Raw genomic sequence first — 21643 nt, 5'->3', positions numbered from 1 at the left:
CGATTTCAACCTGCGTCATCCAGAACGTCACCCTGTGTCACATGTTGCAGTGGCACAGTTATTAACCATATTCGAGGAGATGGGCATGGTCTTTGACATACCGCGTAGTGGACGACCGTGGACAGTCACAGATGAAGCAACAGCTACGGCAATGCTGGCCTCCTTCTCGACATCACCACAGCGAAGCACACGTCTTATAGCAATGCAATGTTCTATGAGTCACAGTTCAGTGTACAGGGTGCAGTGTACAGAGGCACAAGTGACATTCGTATAAGGTGCAAATGCAGCAACACCTCTCCGAGGACGATGCAGATAGCTGCTTGCAGTTTTGCGAGTGGGCTATTGTGCAATTATGGCTAAATCCAAACGTCGCTATGCAGATACTCCATTCCGATGAAGCAAACTTCTACGTAAATGGGGAGGTGAATAGGCAAAACATGCGCTATTGGTCGCATGACAACCCCGCATGGACAGATCCCTCCAAAATGACCGGTGCAGGCAAAATTATGGTGTGGGCAGGCATATGGGGAACACGAATAATCGGTCCTTTTTTCATTCAAGGACATTTAAATGCGGAACGATAGCTGGGGATGCTACAGGAACAGATACTGCCAGCTCTGATGTCGGAAGATGGTACATTTCCCAGGTTTTTTCAACAAGATTGTGCACCTCCCCATTATGGCATCCAGGTGCATCAGTACCTGGATGAACAATTTCCTGGGGCATGGATTGGTCGATGTGGCCAGTAGAATGGCCTGCCCGATCACCAGACCTAACTTCAATGGACTTTGACCTTTGGGGACACGTTAAGGCTATGGTGTATGGTATGAAAATTCGTGATCGTCATCTGGAACAACATGGCATGGCACCTTTGAGCAAATTTCACCAGATACCTTGCTCGGTGTCCACAGACATTGGGAGAAGCATCTGCACACGTGCATTGCCCAGCACGGACAACATGTGGAGCACATTCTGTAACAGGTAAACATCACTTTCAGTTGCCAATAACTTTTCACCAAATGAAGTTACATGGAATCTGATTTCAGATTTGACATCCTGACGAAATTCTAGCCTATGGTCATGTATCACATGACCCACCTAGTCAGATATTTAATAGTAAATTTCATCTTCTTTGGCAAGTCCTTTCTTCTGTTGAATTATTAGTCTGTCCATGAAAAAGAACAGATGCAGCATAATGCATAAACACTTTCTTTCCATTCGACCATCACATTGTGAATAGGCAAGCATGACATGTAACACATTTTGTGGAGCCCAGGGTTTGTCTTGGTCTCCTACATGAGAACCAAAGTACGGGGAATATGCTCTTTTTACTGCTGGAGACAATGATTTTTTCCTTAAAGCAAGAGTCACTTCCAAACAATAAAACAGAAAAAGTTATCTTGGCTTTAATACAGCATGTAACAAAAGTCCAGGAACAATTTTAAAAAAATATTGTTGCCAAACAAGTAGCATTACAAAGTGACAAAGTACATCATTTCAAAGAGTAAAGTTGTAAGTTTTTTTCTCATTGCAGGTGTTACATGTAGTTCCATATATCGTCGCTAGATGGTGTCATAATCAAGATGGCGCTTTCTTGAGCTGAGAAGGCTTTCTGCATGCTAGAATTTGACAAAACAAAGAGTGCAACGGATGTCCAACGAAAATTTATGATGAAGTATGGGAAAGCAAGACCAACCAGGAAGGCAATCTACAATTGGCATGTAAAGTTTGTTGAAATTGGATGTTTGTGTGTCAAGAAGAGAAGTGGTCGGCCAGGTGTGAGTGAAAATGACATTGAGCGAGTGAGAGAAGCTTTCACAATGAGTCCAAGAAAATCTATACGCAGAGCTTCACATGAGTTGGAAATGTCAACAATGACTGTGTGGCAGGTTTTGCGTAAAAAAATAAACATGAAACCATACAGACTACAGTTAGTGCAAAAGTTATATCCTAAAGACAAAGACCAGTGATTCCAGTTTTGCTGTGCATTGAAGGTCAAAGATGATGCTTTTGTGAATTTGATATTTTTTTCGGACAAGGCAACATTTCATACAAATGGGAAAGTAAACAGGCACAATTGTAGAATTTGGAGAACAAAAAACTCACATAACATTGTTGAACATGAGCGAGATTCTCCAAAGGTCAATGTTTTTTGTGCCATGTCTCACAAGAAAATTTATGGGCCATTCTTCTTTGAAGAACAAACTGTAACTGGAGAGTCCTTCCTTCAGATGTTGCAGAACTGGTTAATGCTATTGTTGCAAACTGAAGATGGCCCCCCCCCCCACACATTTTTTTCACTGTGATGTTAGGGCATATCTGAACGCAGAGCTACCCAATCGTTGGATTGGTCATGGTGGAGGAACCAACCAATGTGTGCTAAAATTGCCTCCTAGGTCCCCGGATATCATCCCTTGTGATTTTCTTTAATGGGGTTATGTAAAGGACCATGTATATGTCCCTCCTCTTCCACGTGATGTTTTGGAACTCAAAAGGAGAATTGAACATGTAACAGCCACAGTCTCGGAAGACATGTTGGGTCATGTGTGGCAAGAGTTTGATTATCGCGTCGACATTTTTCAGGTCACAGATGGTTCCCACATAGAGTGTTTGTAAAGTGGGTGTTGTTGAAAAAAACTTACAACTTTACTCTTTGAAATGATGTACTTTGTTACTTTGTAATGCTACTCGTTTGGCTACAATATTTTTTTAAAGTGTTCCTGGACTTTTGTTACATGCTGTACATATAATTACACAAGAAAATGTAACACAAACTGCAAAACATACTTTCTTCAGCCTTTGTGGACGTGGACACAAGCTAAAAATGCTGTAAATGACTCAATTGGCCTTTTTTCACAACTTAATATGGATTAAAATTATGGTCACATGGTCACTTTCATTTTCACTTTCATCACTAATTCATACCTATGTGTCCTCCCCTTCCTCACTAACCCACTTCTGTATAACATCTGAATCTGCTGTGTGCTCTATCTTTGTATGCTTTGATATTTTTCTTGTTACATATTTAGGCACATGGGGGACAACTGTACCCCAAGCATGCAACTGATGTTAACTTTACAATATTATGTGACCATAGGCATGTGCAGACCCTCTGATTAGGGGGCAAAAGCCTTGAAAGTTAAGTTGGGAAAGAAAAACCTCATTTCATCTCACTGTTTTAGTTCTATTGCATTGGTGGGTATATGTGTGTGTGTATGAGTGTGTGTGCGTGTATGTGTGTGTGTGTATATATATATATATATATATATATATATATATATATATATATATATACACACACACACACACACACACACACATACCGTGCGTCCATTTCGATCTGCAGCTGAGAGATCGGGAGAAGCGTGGCGGGCGGCACTGACGGAGATGCCGACATTTGCGGCCTGTAATGCCCGCTTATTTTTATAGACATATGCAGACATTTATATAAATATTGCAAAACGAGCACTAACCTGTGTTATAAGAGTATGGTTTTAATTTTAGTAGCTTAGTGACTGTATGTGCCGATGATTTTGACACGCCCACCTCTTGTGAAACACGGCGTAGAGGTTTGTTTGGAGAACGTTCTAACGCTGCACCAATATCATTTCGGATTGCAAGGAAGCTCACGAACACTATTGACTTTTAACGGTTTCTTCTACAGCGTAATCTTGATACAGTGTTGCACATTCAAAACCTCCAAACGATCCCCATCGGCACAAAACTCTTTCAAGGATATAAACTTAAGCAGGACGTTACTGGTCAAAACTATGATTAAAATGCTTTATTATCTGTGGCTCTTAACATCGTTTCTAAAGCGTATTTTTTTGTGTATATAAGAGCAGAACTTGGATGAATTACAGAAGAACTTTTGCGTGTTATAACACAGGTTAGTGATCGTTTTGCAATATTTATATAAATGTCTGCATATGTCTATAAAAATAAGCGGGCATTACAGGCCGCAAATGTCGGCATCTCCGTCAGCGCCGCCCGCCACGCTTCTCCCGATCTCTCAGCTGCAGATCGAAATGAACGCACGGTATATATATATATATATATATTTAAATACATTACATAAACAATTCCTCCGCCCCATAACAAACCAAAAGCAAAAATGATATAAATTGTTCTTACTTCTCTCTGGCAATTTACAATGGATTACAGAAAAGAAATTGCAAGCAAAGCGAGCAAGAAAATTTTACGAAATGTATTTTTGTTTGCATAAAATTTGAAGTCGAGGGGATAATTGCCCCTCTGTGTCCCCCTGCAGGTGCTCTTGGCCATCGGAAAGAAATGATGCAAGAAAGACATGAAAACTAATTCCATTTTGAGTATCCTTTTGTCCTGCTACTTTTATTTTCTGCTAGTCTTGCTTTCTCTTACTTCAATGTTTGCCCCCCTAGAATTGAATCCAAGGTTGGGATAAAGCAATGCCCCTCTGCACCCTTGTGCTTGCGCCACTGCACCCCTTCCCACGTAGTTGCTTTGAATTTTAATTGGCTTGAAATACTTCATTTTCTCCAATAATATTGTTTAATAACAGTCATAAGATTCCTCTATACTAAATTTATAGGTGAAATTATAACAATGTGGGGGGATGGAATGTCCTCCCTCTTTGAAAACGAATATCAACCTAAAAGTACATATATATCTATATATACTGCCCGACCCTGTGGCCGAATGGTTAGCACATCGCGCTGCGATGCCGAGGGTCCCGGGTTCGAATCCCGGTCGGGCTTGGTTGTTTGTGAATGTCCATTCATCAATTTCATCATTTCATCACTCATCCCCATCTTTGCAAATTAGCCAAGAGGCACAAAACGCGAAGTAAAATAAACTAAATCAAATCAAACTAAAAGTATATATTTCACACATATAATTTGATTTCAGTCTTAGTAATTTACATTAATTATTATGTAATGGAGGACGCAAGTATGTGATAATTTCAGATTCAAGTGGTGTTTTTTGAGGGGGCAGCACAATTATCTGGGTAATATGCCCCTTGGAAAAATATATTGTTTGTCCCTACATGGAAAAAATCTGCGAACGTCCTTGATTAGGGTGGGCAATTCCCCCCCCCTGCCCCCCCTGTGTACACGCCTATGTAAGTGACTTAGAATTGCAACAGAACAACACATCTGAACTTAGAACAATGACAAAGAAACAATGTTTAGCTACACAAAAGCATCCATGTGCAGTATGGTTCACAGTGTTGCAGTCTCACCATGATTATCGATTCGGAACACTGGTACCCCACACACCTAATGGAGGCTTAATGTTGCATTCTTCTTTGTTAAATACTAAACTTACTGTTATCTCTGAAGTGCATTCCCTCACTCTATCTGCTGCTGCTACTTGAGAAAGACTGGCACACTGAGTAGATGCGTCATTCCCAGATATGTAATTCCTGCAAAATTCTCCAGCATTCTGTTCATTCCAACCACCACTTGGATATGTGGCATCAACTTTTTCATAGGAGAAAATCTGTGGAATTTCACTTGTACCAGACTTTTTATCTGCAAAAAACTAAGAAATTGTAGTGTGAGTGCCATATATTTCATATTGCGTGATGTGTATCATTCATAAACATAGTTTGAAATATTTTTCTTATAAGTAAGTGTTTTTCTCTATTCCTTTAGCATTTCTATGCATTGTACAATGCAACAATACACTTGTATCTCCAAAAAGGCATTTCTGATTGGCAATTTATTCATTAGTTTATGTGAATAGTTTGTAAATTTTTACGTGGATTCGTATTGTCCCCACATAAATCTTACTTATGTGGGGGCAATTTTTCCATACTTGACTTACCCAAGGACTCTCAAATTTAGGTTTATAAAAACATTTTTCTTCTTCTTTCAACAATGTTTATATTTCAATATTATATTATATAAAATCTAGGGCATATCTGGAACAGTGCTTCAAGCAGGGGAATATTATGCCCCAATTAAGAAGATTTTCATGAAGCACTTCCCAGCTAGGATAATTTCCATAAGCATCCTCACACCTACTGCATTGTCTCCATGTTGATCAATACAAACATCCCTCATCCCCAAACTAGACCAAGCATCCCCAGCTAGTTATTTTTCACCTCAGGCACTCATCTGGAAGACATGAAGCATGACTATATACAAGATGTTGCCATATAACACCAACAACATTTCACATTAGAGGACATGAAAATGAAGTTTCCTTTGCAACACTATTAGCCATCAAAAAGAGTCATTCCCTATACTGTAAGAACAGTGGACTTGGATTTTGCATTTTTGAGAGGTCCAAGATGAAACTAAAATTTAAAAAAATGCAGGGAAGTGTAAAGTCCAGGAAAATTTTATAGCACATGGCTATAAAGTTTAGATGTATAGTGCAGGTAAATGTAAAATCTGCAAACATTCTAACGGTTCTAATCTATTCAACCACTCTGCACAGATTTGTGGTTGTCACTAACATTTGTTTTTTTTTCTTTCCCCTATAAAACATTCTACTAAAATATTTGGTATGCTACTGACAGATTGTATATAGTCAAGATACTGGATGCCTTGTGGATTGTGTGAATATCACAATCATGGATCCTATCATTAATACAAAAGCATTAAATAGAGTAAGTATGATTACTGGATAGGTGATTTTCCTACAACTTCCATCTACCTTCATCTCTGATGGCACGATACTCTTTCATTCTGAGTAAGGGATTCTCTCAAGATTGATCAGTTCAGTTCTGGATAGGCTTCCAAGTTTATGAGAGGTAATATCACTCAACAAGGATGGGGATCCTTCAAGATAAGTATGACATGACGTTAGCTCCCAAAAGGTTGGAAGCTCATCCAGAACTGAACTGGCTAATGTCCCAAATGAGTTTATTCATCATTCACTTCCAGGAAAACTTCAAGATGTATTTTGATCTTTCCTTTGAGTACAATTGTTTTAATATGTTTCCCAGAAAATAAAATAAAATAAGTGTGAATATGTGCTATAAGGTGCAAATAGCATGTATACAGGTTTTAGAAATACTGATTTTTAGGACTTGTAGCATCAAAACAAGACTCTACAGAGAAAAGTAGTTAAAATAGGTGGTAGTCTTGAATTCCTTTACATATTGTGAAAGTTTTGTATGTTATGATGTGAACCTTGTACGTTTTATTTAGATTAATTTTATTGTTGGAATTCTTTCCTGTTTTTTTAATCAGACACTATGGCCATATCGCCCTTACAAATGGGATTGATGGTCCATTATTTTCCAGGAACGTTGGCCCACTCAAATGTGACTTTACAGTATGGTCTTCCACTGAAAAGGCATATTTTCATGAACTGTTGACATTTTCATATCAAAATGTCAAAAGTTTTTATAGGAATAGAGTGTGGTAGTTCATGTAACTTTTACATGTAGTACCACCCTATTTATTATATTGAGCATTTTGTTTATCAATTTGAAAGTCCTCGAATTTGATTCTTGATTAATTTTGTTACTTTTATTGCTCTTTGGTATTTGTTTTTAATAAAAATCTATAGAATTAAAGTCAGTCAGCTTTATGGCCTTTTCTCATTCTTTTCAGATACAGACACAATACAAGACAAATCCTTGTAGCACCCATGGAATGTTGAAGGAAGATGATTTGAAGAGGGCTCATTAATGGAACTTTATGGTGCCAAGCATTTATAACTTCTGGTATTCTCAGATAGTAATATAAAGTACTCCTCTGTGCACCATGCCATGAAGGCGTATAGGGGGTGTGGAGTTAGGACTCCACACTTTCTTGATCACGGCCGAAGGTGGGGTTGATGTGATCAGTACCACGCCCCTGGTCACCTTTACCCTCAGAATTTCCTCCAGGTACCCACTTTATATGACTCTGGGTGGGCTATACTCAGATAGACTCTGAAATGAAGAGTGGTAATGCAATGAAAGGACCAATGAGACTAAGTGATGTTTTCAGCAAGGAAATTGAACAGAGGTTAGACTGACACATCAATAAAATACAGCAGAACGGCTTTCCTTTAACTAGGAATGACATTTGTAGTCTTGCCTAAAACTTCACTTAAGAGCTTAACCTGACACATATATTTAACAATGCAGCAGAAAAGAATGGATATGGCTTGCTTCAGCTTTTTCTTGGTAGACATTCAAATATTTCAGTGTATAAATCTGAAGGTGTCTGCATAGGATGGTCTAAGGAGATGAATTGCAAGGAAGTCAAGGATTACTTTGATTTAGTGAAAAAGGTCCTGGAGGAGAATAATTTGTTAACAGACTGTCAGGCATATATTTACAAGGGTCATTCGGAAAGTGACTTCCGTTTGGTTATAAAAGAAACACCAGGACATTATAAGAGTTTTTATTATATACAACTGAAAGAGACAACTCTAAGCTATTTTTCTACATAAGCACCATTTCTGTTGAGACACTTATCATGTCTGCGAACAAGGTTTACAATACCCATGTCAAAAAAATCTGCTGTCTGTGCATTCAGCCATGAAACAACTCATTGCAACTGTGTTTTGGGACAGAAAAGGGATACTGTTGGTGGAATTCCTAGAACGGGGCACAACAATCAATGCCCAAGTGTATTGTGAAACCTTGAAGAAATTGCGATGAGCAATTCAAAACAGGTGATGTGGTATGTTGAGTTCTGGCATTGTTCTCGTGCATGATAACGCTTGCCCGAATACTGCTGCTCAAACCAAGGACCTTCTCCAACATTTTCAGTGGGAATTGTTTGACCAACCTCCTTACAGCCCAGATTTGGCCCCTAGCGATTATCACCTCTTTCCACAAATGAAGAAGTGGCTAGGGGCACAGCGCTTCAACAATGACCAGGAGCTCAAAGACAGTGTTACTGCATGGCTGAATGCACAGGTGGCAGATTTCTTTGACATGGGTATTGTAAACCTTGTTCACCGATATGATAAGTGTCTCAACAGAAACAGTGCTTATATTGAAAAATAGCTTATAATTGTCTCTTTCAGTTGTATATAATAAAAACTCTCACGCTGTCCTGGTGTTTCTTTTATACCCAAATGGAAGTTACTTTCCGAATGACCCTCATAATATGGATGAAACAGGTGTACAGCTGAACAATTGTCTGTGGAAGGTGATCTCTGCAAAGAAGTTGAAGGCAGTCCCAGTAGTGACTTCCTCAGAGAAACTATTACATTATTACAGTTTTGGCATGTTGCAATGTGAAGGTATGTTTCTCCCTCCAGTTTCTATCATGAAAGGAAAAACCAAACCCAGGAATTCGAAAGTCTTGTAGTGATGAGTTTGTGGATCTCACTAACAAATGTTTTGGTTGTGGTGAAGACTATGGCAACACAAAGAATAGCGTGGATTGTGTTCAATTTGTCTGTTGTCAACAGTGGCTGCATGAAATATCTACTGCTGCCTTGTGGAAAAGTGATAAAAAATAAAAATAAAGTAGTGTATCGAAATGTTTGTCTCCTAAACTCTGTCTAAATGGTTCAGTTTTGTTTTTACGGCAGGAACTTGATTATAAGTGCCAGACATTTTTTCCAGAAGTTTAGTTTGTAATTGTTTATGTGTAATACACATAAATACACTTTTAGCTATGCTTGTTAACTTCAAAAACTATATGGTCAACTATCCCAATATCTTATAGCCATCTCCCCTGGGTTCCTAGTGAGAGATGATAAATGTATAATCCTTAAAAATTCCAGTTTTTCTCGAGCTTAACATATTTTTTTTCACAATAAACCATGTCACTGTAAAGATTTAACCTCAAGGACCTAATTTAACCTCTTTCATGAATAATTTCTTGACAATTTTTTCGTCCAGTAGGGCAGTATAAAATCTACGGCCAACTATCCTCGACTTAGCCTATCAATTCAAAACTACTTCTTTGTTACAGTAAAAAAATGGACAACTGTTGTCTTTAGTACAGGAAGTTCACCAAAATAGGACCCTCACCCTCTATGCTGGTCTGGTTTATTGTAGCAAGATAACTCTGCAGACTAGCATTCAGTGGCATAACTATTTCAGACTGACTTCATGAACTTGTAAAATCACTATTAAATAGTTGCAATTTTCCACTTTTGTGATTACTGAAATTCTTTTAACATTCCTCTGTGCTCTCATAATTTCACTACTGAGCTAGTTTCTCACTACTGATATGTTGGATTGGATTGAGTTGTTGTTTTAAGTCCACTTTATGCACAGTAGGGCTAATCGGGACTGGACCTACAGTTTAAAGTGGGATCCAAACCACTATGTGCCTCCACTGGGAATCGAACCTGGGACCCCTGAATTAGAAGGTGACGACACTACCACTGCGCCATCGGGGAGGCCACTACTGATATGTAGAAACAGGGTATGGTTAACATAGTATGTGGTTGTTAAACTGTTTCCAATGAGTAGAGAAATACTTAATGACATGATTTATACAGGGTGGCTCAATAAGTCACTTAACACCCTCAGTACAAGGCCACTGCGGCATGGAATTTGAAATTGGCGATGACCAATCGTTATCTGGCCAACCACTCCGCCACAGGAGCCGGCATTTTTTTTCTTTTTAATATACAGGGTGGCTCAATAAGTCACTTAACACCCTCAGTACAAGGCCACTGCAGCGCGCAACATGGAAATGGTGATGACCAATCGTTATCAGGCCAAGGGGGAACCACATTGACACCACCCACACGGTCGGCGGCCATCTTGATGTCCGCCATCTTGAATTCAACTTCAGAATTTTAAATGGGAAGGGGGTCGTGCGACATATCAAAATGGGCTAGAATTTCACGAGAAATGCAATGGTGAAGGTTTTTTCGACATATCTTTAACCAGTAAAAAGTTATGACTGAATTCTTGTACCAATTTGCTCCTTTTCGAGGTGTTAGAAAAATGACTTAAAATTTGTTTAGCACATCGGTAATGCATTGAGATAAAAGTGACGTCTATGGAGAGACGTTCGCATGCCATTGAACATTATTTTAATCGGATACATCCATGAAGAGCTGTGCATTATGAATGGTTGTCGCGAACAATTTACAGTGTGACGCTTCCATTGAATTAAAAGTCCTTCACAGTGACAAGGCTAATGTTTATGTTCATAAGGAAGTTCATAAACAGAATATTCAATGATTTTTATCTGATAACCCATTTTCGACAGATCAAAGCTGAATGGTTAGTGTTGGTAAGTTAATGGTGTGGCGTGCTGTGTGTTACACGATTGGTTAGTCAATTTTCCATCAACGGAACCTTAAATGCTTAGGGCTACTTGGATTTGTTAAATAAACAGTTTTTTTTCATCCTTGCTTATGGAAGAAGGTACTTTTTACAGAGTTTTTTCAATAGGGAAGAACACCAGAACACTTATGGGAACGTTATGAACCAGTTTTTGTCCAAAGTTAGTTATCAGATGACAAGGGTCACATATTCTGTTTATAAACTTCCTTATGAACATAAACATTAGCCTTGTCAATGTGGTTCCCCCTTGGCCTGATAACGATTGGTCATTACCATTTCCATGTTGCACGCTGCAGTGGCCTTGTACTGAGGGTGTTAAGTGACTTATTGAGCCACCCTGTATATTAAAAAGAAAAAAAAAACGCCGGCTCCTGTGGCGGAGTGGTTGGCACATCCCACATCAATCTAAGGTCGGAATTTTTCCAGCCTTATCCCCACATAAAGTGGCTCTGGGGCTCACCCAACCTCAAATCTGTGGGTACATCTGGACAACCCTGAGGGGTAAAGGTGATCAGAGCATGATGCTGGTCATATTACCTCCAAAATGGCCGAGATCAAGAATGTGTGGGGCCCTCCCCGCCATCAACATCCCCTAAATGTGCCTTCATGGCATGATGCACGTGGAACTTCTTTACCTTTTACCTATCTTCTTATTAAATGTATTAAGAATTATCTGAAATATTTCCAAGTTCTCAAACATACCTGTGTTTAAGTAACTTATTCTATTTCAGAATGCATATTTGTTTTAGTTCTTACTTCATAATAAATTAATGTTTGGGGATCTGAATTTGGGAATGAAATGTGCCCTCGTTGGTGCACTTTTTAAAAAGAGCATAATTTCTAACCCTCTTTACTAAGGTTGATTAATCTTTTTGCAGCATTTATCGGAATTGATTCTGATATTTGGAATTCTTAGGCATATAGCAAACAAACCCTTTGACAATGAACATTCACTTTCAACTTTAACATTAAGAATACTATGGAAGAAAAATTAATTGATAGTGTGACTTTGGTAAACTTCACCTATTACCCAACACCACTAACTAAGTTTTCTTTATAAAAAAAATATGAAATTGTTCTACTAATATATTTCTATTTCTTTCAGTGTTAATATTACATAAATTACCTCAACGGCTGTGAACTTTAGGTATTCCTCTGATATCTCTATTCCTTCTGGGTAACCACATTGTGATGCACGACATTCCAAAGGGTCAGAATCTGAATCTGAAAAAGTTAGGAAGCAAAAAAGAAAAAAAACAATGTTAGGAGGTTAAATTAGTAATTTTTCCTATATTTACTTGCATGATCTTATCCTTCATCTCTTGCACGTAAAACTCCCTCCTCCATATGCTGTATACAGTATATATTTTGTAGGATATACTGCATTTTCACGAGAGAAAAAACAGGGAGACACTGTGCTACCTCTTTTTTTTCTCCCTTGAAAGCATATTCTATCGCCCGTGAAAATGTGGTATATCCTGCAAAATATCTTTCTCTTTGTGTGGTAATTTTTTACTGTCTGCTTCATCATATATATAGTATATATATATATATATATATAGTATATATATATTGATGAAGGGCCAGGCTCCAAGAAAGATCTGAGCCTCTAACATCGAGAGTCGCTTACTCTTCAAGACATTACCCCCGAACAGTCACCCCAGACCAGGAAGAGGAATAGCAACAAATTACGCTATTTCAGCTGAATAACGCCACAACACTCGGTTGCAATCATTGGGAAGCAGCAGCGAACAGAGATTGATGCAGGACAATGTCAGCAACTTCCAGCACCAAATCAAGATCGATAAAACCCCAATTCAGGAACCAAATGAGAGAGAACTGAGAGATCACCACCCGATACAACACACCGAGCAGAAGGTTCCCACCTGAGCTGACTAAGGTGCCATTCAGTAGATGCCACAGTCGCCAGTAAGCTGAAGAAGAGCCCTTCGGAGCATTCAAGAATCCGGCCAGCCCCTTGGGACCAGCCTGCTCTACGTGTCCACGATCATTGACGAACTTCAGACATTACCATCGCTTCCCCCTCTCTCTCTCTCTCCGTCTCTCCTGGACGCCGATCGGGGTTTGATGGTTGCTGCCAGCCTTTTTCTGACACCGTCTTTTAGTCACCCTCTGCTACAACCAGGGTGACCGCGATGATCCAAGCAACTGCCACGGCCATCGCCTAATTGCTGGCCGACCACCAGGGTGACTGTCCAGGTACCACATAGGTGAGTGACCATCCTCCATCAACTCTGTAACCTCTCAATTATCCTCAATAGCCAAGCAAGTGAATCGAAGCCTCTTATTTTATTCCAAGCTATGCCCCGTGTGACTCCGATCCCTGTGATACCCGAGTCACATCTCATTATATAAAGCATATACAGCATGTCCCAAAATGATTATCGGGGTTTCAGAGTAATTTAATTTCCCTTATATGTGGGGTACAAGGACAAAGCTTGTATCGGAGTTAATAACAACTCAACAAGTTTACATAGTGTATGTACCTTATAAATAGCTGGCCCCCATGGCACAGTGGTTAAAACATTGTGATATAATGCCAGGGGTCCCGGGTTCAAATCCTGGCCTGGGCATGGATGTTTGTGAGTGTCCATTAATCAATTTCATCACATCATCACTCATGCCCATCTTTGCAAATTAGCCAAAAGTGCCACAAGAAGTGAAGTAAAATCATGCAAATCAATCATTGTACCTTATAAATGTTCAATGTGAGCACCTTTCATGACATGGCACACATCCATCCGGTAGTCCAATGCTTCTTGACACGTTCGTTCAACACACTTGGACATCCAGAACTCTTTCCTTTGCAAACACATCCAGTTGTTTGAAACTTATTAAATAATCGACGAATGTTGTTATTGGATGGAGGACCACTTCAAAATCACTGTCAAAATGCTCACTGAAATGAAACACACCACACCTTGCAAATTCAACAACCCAAAAGGACTTCTGCATGGGAGTTGCCATCTTGTAATACACCTAAGCCACTATGACTGATGGTAAACAAATGATAAGTGCTCAGGGCAGCATACTTCCACAGCCGTTCTTATTGTACATGATATAAACCCTGATAATCATTTTGGGACATGCTGTATAAACAACAACAACAAAAAAGGGAAACTTTTTACTTTCTTTACCTGTTGTATGAAGATCATTGCTCTCATAATCCGTTGGTTTATATGTGCCTCGAGTTACAACTTTTGGTTTTCTACAAGCACAGTATGAGGTAGACTCTTTTACTTCTGTAGGTAAAGTTTCAACTTGAGTTGTATTTTCTGCTGGAGTTTTATCCACAACTCTGAAAAACAAGTATGAGTTTAATGTAATATTTTAAAAAGACTTGCACAAAATTTTAAAAAAGGCTTTCACAAATATGGACTGGATATAAAGTTCAAAGTGGAATCTAAACCACTATGTGTTCTCATTGTGAATCAAACCAGAGACCTCTTGATTACAAGGTGACAGTGTGAACCACTGCCATAGGCACACTGGTAATTTTTTGGGGGATAAACTGCAAAAAAAAACATTTTTGTGCAATTATTAATAGGAATATAGAGGAAAATAATTATATTGCTCTATTTTTTTTTCAATAAAATGCAGTTTGAAGGAATGCAATGACCACCATAGCTCCTAAGACAACTGTACTATCGAAGGGACATTAAATTTACCAACACAGATAGTGTACTATAAATCAATTGTGAATAGCCTATATGAATGTAATCAATTGGCTCTGATGAATTTTGCCTTAGAAAAAAGGAACTTCATATTTAGACATTGACTTCACAAAACCAGGATAATTATCTGTATGTTAATAACAAATATGTATGTGTGTGTGTGGGGTGTGTGTGTGTGTGTGTGTGTGTGTGAATGTCTTTGTCTTGGTTTAGGTTTTTGTGTTTATTTTTATTTTCCGATTTATGAAATTATGATTTATGCATTATCATACATGGAATTTCCTTGTCAGTACATTTTTATTCTGTGTATATACCTATATCAATTAAAAATCTATAGACGTAACCATGGTTAAGTGGCAGAGAAGGCTCCCACAGCCTTAGCTTCACCACAGACAAATAAATAAAATAACAAAATGTCAGAATGTTACACTAAATTATACTATGTTCTATATAGAAATATTGGATTGGCAAAATTATTAACTTTTTTAACTGATATGTCTGTGTTGGCCAATACCAATATAGTACTGCTTAATCTGTCCTTTCCCTAAAAAAGTTAAGTTTTAAAAATAAATCAAATGAATCAAAAACCTAACACACATATGTCTGTTTTGTATTCCCTTCAATGTTTAAATTATCCACTCTTCTAGCTCTTCTTCCTACATATTTATATGTACATACATGTGTAATAGTCTAGGAACAATTCTGATCTGGAACACATACATGCAAATACAGTAGAACGTCGTTTATCCACATTAATTGGCACCGAAGGTTATGCGGATAACGAGTTTTGCAGATAATCTAACATTTGTTTATTTAACAAAGAAAAGCACATACAGTACAGGTTTATTTTATATATACAGTACACAGTACTACATACGTATACAGCACAAGAAAACAAAAGACATGAGAAAATGAAAAAAAACATTCGTAATATACGTACAGTATGTGCCTAAATTACAGTACTGTACCTGTACTGTATTATTTATGCACAAAAATTGCAGATAATTGAAGTGTGGATAAACGACGTTCTACTGTACATGTATGTAAGCATTTGGGTAATTCCAAGTCCTCTGAACATTTACTTATATTAACTGACCTCATCCCCTTTATATTTGAGTAAAGTTGGACACATCTCACTAGAAATAGTTTATTTAAAATGATATTGTCACATTTTATTGCACATTTTCAAAATTACAACATACTGGTAAGAAATTTCAATAACTTTTAAATAGGTAAAGCTAGAAAACTTTAGGTGGATGATTAAATGAAATAATGAAAGGACAAAAATGATGAAACACTCAAATTAGAAGCTGTTTACAATGAAGCTTATATTTTATGTCAATGAGGTTGGTACCTACTCCAATGTTGCACAAGCTATTTTGGTATGGATAAAAAGAGTAGCTTCTCAGAATATAGGTTTATTGATTGAATGATACAGATAAATTGTTTCTGCCATGGTTGTTCAATTTATGAATGTTTCTCATGTAAGAAAATTACAAAAGTTTGCAAACACGCACGAAAAACTGCAGGCAATATATTCACGTCATATATATTTTAACTTCCATCAAATAAAAAATTGATATATTGAGTGAGAATTGTCACCAGTTTAGAAAGTATGTATGATGTAGAAGAAGATCAGATTTGTTCCATCTGTTGATCTGATCATTGTGATTGAGTATGTACTTCATATAATCTCAAACTCTATTCATATGAAGAATGAATCGATGTTTGCTTCTTTAGCTTGCTACTACTGTTTAACACTTGCTTGGTTTTCTTAATGTGACTGCTGAAAGCTGTTTCATGGAGTTCATTTACCGAGTTACTTCTCATAGAGCTTAGTGTATTTACAATTTTATTTCAAATGTGGTTTAATTGTATAATCAAGTATGTATTGTATATACTTATACAGTGCATTACTAAATAAGAATTTCTAAGTTCAAGGAAATAATTTATACCTTTATAACAAACATTACATGTAATTTGGAGGGGGCAGGCTGGGGGCAAAGACATTTGAATATATGCTCAAGTGTCAGTATAAAAACACTAAGTTGCTGACCAAGGCAGTTTATTAAGATAAAAACACTTAACAGGTAACGTTTCGACCCTGTTTCCTCAGTTTAGTTCTTCGTCTGAGGAAGGCCCTGATACAGGGTCGAAACGTTACCTGTTAAGTGTTTTTATCTTAATAAACTGCCTTGGTCAGCAACTTAGTGTTTTTAAATATGGAAACAAGGCTTAATTATATTACAAGTGTCAGTATGCATTTGCTCAAGCCAAAAGGGCAACATGCAACATGTGTGAAGAAAATATTAATTTCTATACTTGTTTCTGTATATTTTTTACATACATAGTTCTAATTGTATTGTTTCCTGCCTTTTTCTAAATTATTATTTACTTTGTGTCACTATTTCTCTTTACATTAACTCAAAAGTGAGAAAGAATTATGTCTGATAAAAATAGATTAGAGTGTAAATTCAAGGAAATACATGCCAAAATTTGTAAGGTACCTGAATCCAATATGGCCTAGTACCCAATATGGTCTATTTGCTGTTTCCAAGTAGTTACAAGGTTAATTCAACAGATGGCGTTTGTATGTCATTTAGACTGTCCAAATGGCGTGATTGAACCTGTTGGCTGTACCTATAGTGCAGTAACTTGAGGACAAAGTAGCAAAATAGCTGGACCTCGTGATTGTGTTCTACATGATCGAATATTGCACATGGAAGTTATTACTTACTGCTTCTTCCAAGTGATAGGTGTTTATATCTCTAGTCCATATTATGATAGCTCATAATTTGTACTATACAAAAATGTACTTAGTTTAGACTTTAATCTAAAGTCCTGTTTATACCGAAGGAAAAAAGAACACTGTGTAAAGTAGACTCAATATAGCCTACATAGGAATATATCGTGATGGCCATACACAAATGTGACATTTGTTACTTTTATGTTCACATAGAGTGTGTGGGAGTCACTAAGGATGATGAAGGACCTTTCATTTGTCCAGACTGTGATGTGTAATCCATTGTTTTCTGGTGACAAATTATGACATTTCACTTCCTTGTTTATTGGTTTGTAAACAATGCTATTTCTTTGTATAACCTCATTATGCCATTGTTAAATAAAACATAAGTGTATGAATGTACTTATCTATCTATAAAATTATCATTGTGGTACTTTCTTTACAAATTATGTTGCATTTTTTTATGTGAAAGAGCAAAATATATTACTTACGTTAATTTTTAACAAAATCTTTACTGCACCCATGTTATTATTTGGAACTGACTCAAATTTTCAGTAAACGTCCAGAAATGTTCCTTCATTTGATCCTTGCAATTAGTTCTACCTTTCTGACTTTGTACCCCATTAGAAACAATTGCAAACCTTAGGTAGGCCATATTGGGTTCAGTTACCTTAATTTAGTAATCATAACCTTACCTCCAAAGTTCAGAATAAGGCTGGCATGGTGAAAGTGCTTGGTATGTGCAAGCTGGCTGACCATCAGTAGTAACAAGATCATTTGTAGAATTTCTGTCAAACAAGCCACACAGACCAGCTGTGTTCTTCATGTCTGTTGCAAATGCATATACGATAATATATGAAAGGTATGGGCCAAGCACAACAATTGATCCACTTGGAAACACCATCTGTATATGAGAAAAGTACATTATATGCATTTATAGGTAAATATTTCTAATGTCATACTCAAATTGTACTACTTTTATAATGTTTTGATTTAGTTAACATCATTCAAATAAATTGCATTATTGCTGGAGTACCAATATTGAAGGGATATACCTAATCATGGCATCAAATTCTCTTTGCTAGTCAGCAATTGCATAGGAGATTAAACAATGTTAATGTGTAGTAGGAGGCATGTTCATGTGTCCCTCAAACCAACTACAGCTGTCAACACATGCAGACATTTTTGTATTTGTGTCTAGTAAAGAATCCCCACTCTGCATGCATTTGTTACTGTTCATGTTGAATTCATTTTTATTTTATGTCTTTATGTGTACACCTCATAGTCACTTACAGTGATAGACATTTATAGACTTAGAATACTATGGAGTCAATAATACACAAGTTGAAATTGACTTCCAACCATTTTTCAAAATATAAACACTAAAATGCATTGTTTGGAAATTGCCACGCTGCAGGTATATTTTTTACACATTTTGTGCTGGCTGTTTCAGTGTTGGCCCAGCATCATGAGGACAACTGGGAAACTATTTGAAAGTGATGGTAGCAGATTCTGGTCTTGAAAACCAGAAAAGAGTGGGAATGATACTAGATATGCTGGCCATGCATCACTCAATGAAAAACTGCTTGGTAGATCCTGGCTCTCAAAGGGCTGTTATGCTACTGAGAAATATGAGGTCATAAATGCAAATGAGGAGAGATCAACATAAACTGTAATAAGTTCCTAAGTTACCATTTTCTGGAAGCTACAAGTGCATGAGTGAACAAACGTGGTTGCTAAAAGTACAAATCTAAAATTTAAAAGATATTATTCTCCTCTACAGAGGCTTGATTTGGATTTTCAAAAGTTAGTATTATTATGTACTGTGTTTTATCACGTGGTGCATTCTTTCAAATTACAATAATGCATATTTGGTTCATTTGATTTTATACATAGTTAGAATGTAATCGAACAGAACGTTAGACAAAGGAGTAATAGTGGTACTTTAAGATTGGGATAAGAATGTTGAGACTTCATTGCATTGATTGTGTTCCTTTTTTACATTGGTTCTTAAAGTTCATTGCCAAAATTGCAAACAGACTTGCCATTGTCTTAAAATATAAATTTTTGTGCAGAATGATGCCTGATCATATCCCCAACCCCTTCTAAGACTTGTAAAAGTAACAATAAATCACCAATTAATATGGAGTAATTAGTGATCTCCCATTCGCATTAAGTGATCACCCCACAAATGTCTAAAACTAACTATAAATCACAAAATAACACAATAGTGAATAGTCATCAAAGCTCTGAGCGGAATGATGCACACACAATGGTAGATTTTAGGAAATGAAGGTTCCCGTGTGGCCGCGGTGGCTCAGTCGGTAATGCGTCTGACTACCATGCTAAAGGTCCCGGGTTCAATTCCCAGCCGGTTCAAATCCGGGAACTTTTCTAATGATGGAAGCGGCCCTGGCGCCCACCCAGCGTCGAATAACATGGGTACCTGGGGGAAACCCTGGGGGGGTAAAGGCAAAGGCGGTCAGGGGCGTGATGCTGATCACATCACCCCCCACTCACGACCGGATCAAGAAAGTGTGGGGCGTTACCCCCACACCCCCTATACGCCTTCATGGCATGGTGCTATGCACAGGGGAGCACTTTACTTTACTTTACTTTTGAAGGTTCCCGTCTTTCACTCCCAATTTCAATCTCCACCCTCTGGTCAAGAGAACTTGTTGAGCCCCATTAGGGGTGGTGGAAGGTAAGGTAGTCAATCCCTGCAGGAAATCACATGACAAATGGAGGTTAGATCTGGTCCTCCTAGAGCCACCAGACTGACAGCCAGGTCCTGGAAAATGTTGCCATTAGACAACCAGAAGAGAAGCCTCAGAATGGACAGGATAAAGAAAATTGAACCAGGCAACAGAAATGGAACCAGAAACTGACAATTGGAACATGAAACGTGAGAAGTCTCAACAGATCTGGAGCTCTAAACGAACTGACAGCAGAACAGAACAAATATAATATGGATGTATGTTGTCTGCAGGAGATTAGGTGAAATGGTAGTGGTATAATTCAAAGACAACATGATACAATATACTATAGCAGCATCTTAAATAACAAGAAAGAATATTTTGAACAGTGTTCTATATCAGCAAAAATGTTCAAGAGAAAGTTATGGACTTTACTGCAGTCAGTGGTGAATATGTAAACTTAGACTGAAATCAGACCCATACAACATTACGATTATGTATGTTGTATGCACCAACAGAAGAAGAAATGACAGAGACAAAGAAGAATTCTATGCGCAATTAGAACAAGCATATGACCAAGCTCCAAAAGTATGATACAGAAATTATTATAGCAGACCGAAAAGCTAAAGTAAGAAAGGACAACTGTTTTGCAGACACAATAAGGATATACAACCTCCACGATGAATCAAATGAAAATGGAGCTAGAATGATAGACTTTGCTGCTTCTAAGAATATGATAATACCAAGAACTTGGTACCCTCTTAAGAGAATTCACAAGGCAACCTGGAGATCTCCTGATAGAAATCTAGAAGACAAAAAAGATCAAATAGTGGACAGCAGATATTGTTGTAATGCACAAGACACAAGCAGACAAGGAGGAAATATTGACTCTGACTACTGCTTGGTCATGATAAAGATGAATATTAAAATCAGACAACATAAATCAAATCTACCAATAGTATAAAGATGGGATATTGAACAGCTGAAGAAAGAAACAAAACCAACTATCCTGATAATTGCCTTCAAAGTGCAGAATGGAGTAAGAAAGAGGCAACAGATGAAACCTTGTCAACCTTAAAGGAGAATATACTACATGCAGAGGAAAATATTGTAGGAGAGAAAGGATAAAACACAATGTATGGTTTGATAAAGAGTGTAAGAAAGCACTGGAAAACAGGATTGAAGCCAGGGCGAGGATGCTGGATCGCAATACAAGAGAGAAACAGCAAGCATACAAAGCAGCAAGATCAGCAGCTAAGAAGTTGAAAAGGGAAGTTGAAAAAGGCCTTGATGGAGACAAAACTACACAACA

At 37.7% G+C, this 21643-nt stretch overlaps 1 protein-coding gene across 2 annotated transcripts in view; it reads right to left on the bottom strand.

Moving 5' to 3' along the window:
- Positions 1–21643, bottom strand: part of LOC145984458 (von Willebrand factor D and EGF domain-containing protein-like) — a 243675-nt gene that overhangs the window by 21404 nt on the left and 200628 nt on the right. For both annotated transcript variants that reach the window (XM_083118119.1, XM_083118117.1), the window contains exons 11-14: positions 18331–18539; positions 14356–14516; positions 12324–12421; positions 5311–5526 (exon numbers count right to left, since the gene is read on the bottom strand). In XM_083118119.1, the coding sequence (XP_082974245.1) occupies positions 5311–5526; positions 12324–12421; positions 14356–14516; positions 18331–18539 (684 nt within the window). The remainder of the gene's footprint in view (positions 1–5310; positions 5527–12323; positions 12422–14355; positions 14517–18330; positions 18540–21643) is intronic.

The sequence above is a fragment of the Lepisma saccharinum genome, chromosome 2 (genome assembly GCF_977018435.1).
Source record: "Lepisma saccharinum chromosome 2, izLepSacc3.1, whole genome shotgun sequence".
Lineage (NCBI taxonomy): Eukaryota > Metazoa > Arthropoda > Insecta > Zygentoma > Lepismatidae > Lepisma > Lepisma saccharinum.
Note: the sequence above shows the minus strand (reverse complement) of the source record. Positions and strands in the feature narration are given on the sequence as shown.